Source organism: Berghia stephanieae, chromosome 1, assembly GCF_034508935.2.
Source record: "Berghia stephanieae isolate SIO BIC M18660-M18661 chromosome 1, UCSD_Bste_1.3, whole genome shotgun sequence".
NCBI classification, from domain to species: Eukaryota; Metazoa; Mollusca; class Gastropoda; order Nudibranchia; family Aeolidiidae; genus Berghia; species Berghia stephanieae.
The window spans coordinates 142,645,857-142,653,356 of NC_088360.1; the positions used below are offsets into that span (position 1 = coordinate 142,645,857).

Below are 7,500 nucleotides of genomic sequence, written 5' to 3' on the forward strand. Positions count from 1 at the left end.
ATATAGAGCGAGATATGACGCGTATTAGGCGATATTATTTCAATTTTTTTCCGACAGAGACAATGCTGTTAACGGCCATGCACATATTTTACATTTTTTAAAAAGTTTTAAAAAGTTTTTAAAAACTGAGTTCAGTGAGAGAATATGAGTAAAGAGCCTTTTCCAAGGACTTAACAATTCGCCTAGCAAACCTCGAACCCAGGACCTTCCGATCCGAAAGCGAGTGTCATACCACTAGAACACATAGACGCACAAACAGATGCAGAAAAAATATATTTTTGTTAAATATAAAATGTGTTGCTTTTTGGCACCTTATAATTCTATTTTTATTTTCCCCAAGAAACATATTATAAACTTAACTCAAGTTTCTTATTTAGTTTTTATGCTGTAAATTCTATTTTAACATCTAAATCACCAACAACCATCCAACAAAGTAATGTTTTGGGGCAAGGATTAAATAACAATAATAATAATAATATAATAATAATAATAATATAATAATAATAATAATAATAATAATAATAATAATAATAATAACAATAATAATAACAATAATAATAATAATAATAATAATAATAATAATAATAATAATAATAATGATAATAATAATACTAATAATAATAATAATAATATAATAATAATAATAATAATAATAATAATAATAATAAATAATATATATATAATAATATATAATAATAATATATATATAATAATATATATATATATAATAAATATAGCGCGTCACCCCGCTCTAAAGCACTTTACAGTGATATAAAACAAGTATGTGTGTGAGTGTGTGTGTGAGGGAGTGTGTGTGTGTGTGTGTGTGTTTTCGCACGCTTGTAAGTGCGTATAATATGAGGAAGAACGGGTGGAGAGGATAGTGGAGAATAGGAATGAGTAAAAATTAGAAACGGAAATAGAGAAAAAAAAAATGAAAGAAAGAAAGATAAAAAGGTGAAGTAGGGGAATCGAAGAAAAGGCGTGAAAAAGAGGATAATATATATAGATATATATATATATATATATATATATATATATATATATATATATTGTGTGTGTGTGTGTGTGTGTGTGTGTGTGTGTGTGAACTATCGTGTCGAAACGGTATTATGTCAGAATGAATCATATTCTTAAAAAGTCAAATTAAAGTTACACTGGTTAAAAATATAAATTATCGCAATTCAAGACTGTAAAATATGATAATCACTGTCCTCAATAAAACAAACAAACTCAACCCAAGTCTGATATTTCTGGCTATAAATTCCACTATTCAGCATCTTAGTCATCCCGACATAATACCGCTTTGAGGCGAGGGCTCACATATAAATCGAGAGAGAGAGAGAGAGAGAGAGAGAGAGAGAGAGAGAGAGAGAGAGAGAGAGCATGAGAACAAAGGGGGGGGGCGAAATAAAATTTAATAGACATAATTTGGTCATAATGTTTACTAGAACGGACGTAATATCTCGTCTATACACATTCAATGAAACATACATTACATTAGCTCATTCTATAATTTGTTGTTGTGTGCTCTCATGCTTTCACTTCCACTTCATCTTCCTGGAGGCCGTTCGTTCATATCATCGCTATCATCTTCTCTAATCGTTTTCCACTTTCAAATTATCCCATCTCACGGACTACTTATTTGCTTCCCTTCCAGGCGCTGCCCCTAGGGACTCTCTCGACCGATGGAGAAACAGATCCAAGATGTGTATTGAGACACTTCAGTAAGACGCCATTTTCTTCAAGTCACCAGTTCGTCTTTTCTAGCCGGAACCGGATATTCGCCCCGTCGTCTGCTGACGTCGACCCACGTTTAAACTGGATTGGAAGGGAAATCAACTTTCTTATTCGATTTTCTTCGAATTAGCGGGATTTTTTTCTTCTTCTTCCCCTTCATTTCTTTTCTCTATCCCGGTTAATGTCCGGGAGGTGAAAATGTGATTTATTATTTATTTTGCAAGTTTTATTTTCCCATTTTTGCCCGGTCAGTTTATTTTATTATTATTATAATGTGATGGGATTTTCAGAAATGGTAATGGCAGGGATGGAATTCAGTGTTGATTTTCTGGGATGATGTATTATGTAAGCTGGCTAAGTCTTTGAAATCTGTTTTATGTTTGTCATGCTAGCTGATAGCAACAGACGGTTAGGATTAATCAAACTGAAATGAGTGTGTTATTTAATAACCAAAAAAATTGAAAAAGAAAAGAAAAGAAAATCAATAATCCATAATATTTTTTTTCTTTTGGATATCTTCTCTACCTATCAGGATAAAATTGATATATTTTGATAGATGTGACCCGCCGCCTCAAACCGGTAATATGTGGAGATGAATAGGGAAGAAAATTGTGATGTCAAAAAAACTGGTTCCTATTTCTTTGGAAGTGTAATGCTACTCTTCCGGTGGACTGAATACACTCCCTTGAGTAAATGATCTTCTGGCTTCAGATTGGTGTTATCTTGTTTTCTAGTCTAGATATATGCTGATCATCAATAAAGATCATCCATCCTTGCTCTTTCACGCCCCGTAATCATAAGAATCTGCCTATAGAGCAGTAAAGTTAGGTGCCCAAAACGTAAACAAAGGTCGAGAAGCACGTGGCAAACCACATGTTCCTGTCTTGACAGCTCACGTTCCAATGTAAATAATAGAAAAAAATAACCTTTAAAATTTGGCTGTTAGGTGGCAAAAGAAACACATATTCATAAATACTCGATCATGCATCAAATAATGTCTAGATATGGATATTTTATGGAACAAAAGGTAAAATTTTCTAAAATTTATCAAAAGTTACAGTCTATCTATTTTAGACCAGAGCAAATTATTGCGCTGGTGTGAACAAAACGAGAATTATTCGGAGCCTGATTTTCATAATAATTTAGCCTTATATTATTATTTCTGCAACTGTTAGATTTTATGTAAACATATTTTCAATACTGAAAGTGTATTGCCTACAACTCAAACTACAAAATTGGGAGACCTATATTGTGCGTAAATTATTCCGGTCCCTAACGGAAATCACTAGCAACTTGTTATTGTTTACGTTTGGGGCACCTAACTTTACTGCTCTATAGGGAATGAGATTAGCGGAAGAGTAGCGTCCCTTGATTGGACGTCACCCATAGTCTGTGACGTCACCGGCGGAAAAGTTATTAGAGAGAGAACGTCATGTTGGTTGTGCGCATGCGTCTCTCGTCCTCGTTATATAAAGGCTCAGTTTAATTTTAATTCGTAAAATTTCAAAAAGTGACAATAGCCATAGTCTCAAAAGGGGGCGAAGTGGCCGAATGGTTAAGGCAATGCACTGTGACACGGAAGGTCCTGGGTTCGAGCCATGCTTCAGGGACTTTCGTTTTTTTTTCCCTTGGGAAAGATTATTAACTCCCAATCTGCTCATTTGGACAACATGAGTGATTCCTGTTGACATCAGACATCATGTTTGATGAATTATCTATTTTCCTTCGTGGAATGCCGAGACGACCCTATCTTATGATATCGTGGCGGAAGGGCATTTAAAAAATAGTCTCAAAAAGTAACAACTGAAATATCAGATTTCTGGTCACATATACTCCAAAACCAATTTTTGGAACCTTTTCCATCCCGACATAATCCCGTTTTGAGACTGTAGGTTACAAATTATAATGTGAGCTTTTATATAACGCAATATTCAACTTTCACAAATCGCTTTACAAAGGGCCCCTGACCAACAGCAACATGTAACATCTATCTTCAATGACTAATTTAGTCAGAGGGTTAAAAAAAATTAATGTGAAATAAAATGATATTCGCCACATACGGGAAAATATTTTAGGGTCTATTCCAAAGGAAGACCGGAATACCCCAGGCGTCATCCGTAGTGCAGGGCCGCAAACCGAGCTAAGGAGAGGTGACTTGCTCAAAGCCACTAAACGTAGCGGGTAATTCGAACTCTTTACCTTTCGGGTAGGAAGCAAAGACCTTACCGCCGAGTCGCGCTGCCCCATTTGACCCCAATAATGCAAGGTCGCTGCGCACAGCGAGGCTGTGAATTCATTTCGGTGTCCTCTGGATACGAAACAATATTCCTACCTCTATACCACTCTGCTCCCCATATGTACCGATCTCATCCACACACAATCCCCCCCCCCCTCTTTGGTTTCTATAACATTTGAAAGAATACTGACCCGACTTTGTACTGCATACCCCTAGGTCATTACAGTGTAAGATATCCGTTTACGAAAAATTAACAGTTACAGTTCTTCCGTTTTCAGTAGATCCCTATGTCAGACCTTGTCCCCTGAAATAGAACTTCCGTTTCCGGATGGGCACTCGGTTCATTGGCCTATTTTCAGGGAATGATTAGAATGTCAGCAATGAATTGTCATTCCACAGGCAAACAATGTTTTCCATAGGAAGTTTACTCTTCATTCAGGTGGTCACAAAACGGAGCCGCTCTTTGTCGACTTGTATCTTTAAAATTTTTCATTGAATTTCTTTCAAATTTAAAATACAAATAAAACTAATACTTATACATAAACCTGAAACGTTTTATGAATATGAATTGAAAAATTGAAAAGATACAGTGATTTTTAACAACCGTGTTCTGAAATGCAATATCAGAGAAAATGACGCACATTGCAGAGAGTAAAATAGCGAAAGTTTTAACTAATGTTGCCATTTTTAGCAAACATTAATTATGTAACCATAAACATTATTTTCATCATAATTTTTATCATCATTAAGTATTAAATCGTCTATGTAGCATACTCATATATCTTTTATATCCAACTATTATAAAGTTAGCATTTTAAATGATCATTACACGGCCGTCCTACGCAGCATAGTCGCTTTTCTAACTTGAAATGAACTTCCAAATTTTCTAAATGGTTATCTTCTCCCAGCATAAAATAATTATTCTCCCAAGTTTTCTTCATTATGGTTTTGACATATATGTAACTGGATGTACATATAGTTTTCCATGCATAGCAAAAAAGTATCTTCTTAAAGAATTACAACGCGCAAATGCCACAATAATTAGCGTTTTCTTTTCACTAATATCAACATTTTTAGTTGGTGTTACAAAATCTTATATTATTCAAAATCCGCTAATTCAATTGTTTTGATATATTGCAATTCTATTAACAAAGAACAGTTCTAAAAGTAGTAACATTTTTAAAGGGTAACGATAAATTTTTACAATAAAAAAAAAACAAACAAATAGCAGCACATTTTGTGACCGCCTATATTATGGTGCTCAAAATATACACACTCTAAATATCTGAAAATAGTTAATGAAGAGATAATGAATTTGACCGATCATCTCCATCAGATATTATCGGGGTTTACAAGATGACGAAAACATTGTCATTAAATATCAATTCAGTGATTCGAAGATAATCGCGACTTTCCCGACATAGGACCGTTTTGGCGGTTTGGTCACCAATAGTATTCTTGCACTTTTTGTGTTTTAGAATTCTGGAAGGGTCCCCAAAATGGAACGTGATCGCAGCAACGTATGATAGAAACCAGCCTAAAGAGATTAGCGGAAGAGTAGCGTCCCTTGATTGGACGTCACCCATAGTCTGTGACGTCAACGGCGGAAAAGTTATTAGAGAGAGAACGTCATGTTGGTTGTGCGCATGCGTCTCTCGTCCTCGCGAGGACGAGAGACCATGCGCACAACCAACATGACGTTCTCTCTCTAATAACGTTTCCGCCGGTGACGTCACAGACTATGGGTGACGTCCAATCAAGGGACGCTACTCTTCCGCTAATCTCATTCCCTGTACTCTGATCTTTTTTAGAATTTAGAACTTTAACCAGAAAACGCGTCTTTTAAATATTGGTCGATTATACCGACCCTCATCCAGGTTTGATTGTTTTTTTGTGTTGTTGCCAAGATGAGGGTCATTTCAATCGATCGATAATTGAAGGACGAGTTTTCTGGCCAAATTTTTAAATATTATGTGCTTTTTGCAGAATATAGCATTATAGGGCTACCTCTAAAACATCTTCAGCATCTCTGCTATCATTTGATACAAAATAACCCTCTTTGTATTGTTGTGTTCACCGTTTGGTCTACTTTGTTATAGGAGTGATATAAATTCAATTATTTGATATGAACTTGATTTCATCGGGTTATAATATACTCAACTCATTTCGGACACCAATGAAATGGCATTGTTTTGTTTAGGCCGTTGGTAATTAGACAAACATAGACCACGAGCATGTATTATAAGTCTAGTGTCATTACAGGAACAACAGGCTTCCCTCTAAACTAAGGGATACAATGAATATGGTTACTTCATTCATATACCATATTCATAATCATCGTTGTAACACTCAACAACAGTTCATTCCTAAATGGTTAACGGATAATCTATAACAGAGGTAGAATCCCCCGATATTCTGCGTGAGACTTCAGTGACACCGAGTCGGCCATGTTTCACGTCGGGGGTCACCAAGGGTCAAGGGGAAGGTCGACAGCCTTCAGCAAGTCCTATCACAGTATCTTCAACAACACCGACTGGAAGGGACCCCTGCGTTGCGGCATCCAATTCTGCACACTTAGCTGTATCCTCTTCGTCGTGGGAGTTGTCCTCACTTGGTTGGGTAAGTCTTACTTCTGCTATATAGTCTAGTGGTATTTCACTCGCTTCCGGATCAGAAGGTCCAAAGTTCGACTCCCTCTTTGAACGGCGCATAGTTGAGTCCTAGGAAAAGGCTTTTTACTCACATTCTTTCACTTAAGTGTAAAATGAGTACTTAGCTGTTAACAGCGTTGTCTCCTATCGGAATAAAAATGTAATATCGCCTTGCAGGCGTTATGTCTCTCGCTACATGTTACATGTTGCTGTTGGTCAGGGACCCCTTGTTAAGCGGTTTGAACACATTAAATGGATATGGCGCTATATAACAGCTCAAGCTCAAGTTTCAGCTGGACAATGTTTCATCCGTCAAAGAGTGACATGTCTGCTGCCAATGATTAATGGTCCGACGGGCCTCCATAATGAATGAGATTATCTAGTCTCCATCTGTGGTATCCTGTATGTGACAAATTGGCCTTTATGCTCCATCCATATCGTGTATAATAACCTGGTCTTCTCTGGTCATCTGGTCTTATCCGCTGGGGATGTGGAAGTGATTAACATATCGCACATAGCGCGCCCACACACACACACACACATACAAACACACACACACACACATATATACAAACATACACCCATTCACTCTCACACTCAATACCAGAGAGAGGAAAGAAAGGAATGATTAATAATGCAATTTTGCTTTATCTCTCTATCGCTACATCTTCCCTTCTCTCCATCTATTTATCTATCTATTTATCTATCTATCTATCTATCTATCTATCTATCTATCTATCTATCTATCTATCTATCTATCTATCTAATTATCTATACCGTTCTCCTACACTCCTCCTCCTCCTCCTCCTCCTCCTCCTCCTTCTTCTTCTTCTTCTTCTTCTTCTTCTTCTTCTTCTTCTTCTACTACTACTA

At 36.4% G+C, this 7,500-nt stretch overlaps 1 protein-coding gene across 2 annotated transcripts in view; it reads left to right on the forward strand.

Annotated features, from left to right (window-relative positions):
- The window catches only part of LOC144963397 (uncharacterized), a 166,767-nt gene that overhangs the window by 63,473 nt on the left and 95,794 nt on the right, over positions 1–7,500 (forward strand). Inside the window, exon 2 of one of the 2 annotated variants that reach the window (XM_078897373.1) lies at positions 6,076–6,595. In XM_078897373.1, the coding sequence (XP_078753499.1) occupies positions 6,424–6,595 (172 nt within the window). In that variant the 5' untranslated portion in view covers positions 6,076–6,423. Of the gene's footprint in view, positions 1–5,968; positions 6,596–7,500 lie in introns of those variants that run through there. The other variant, XM_078897374.1, reaches the window with a different exon arrangement.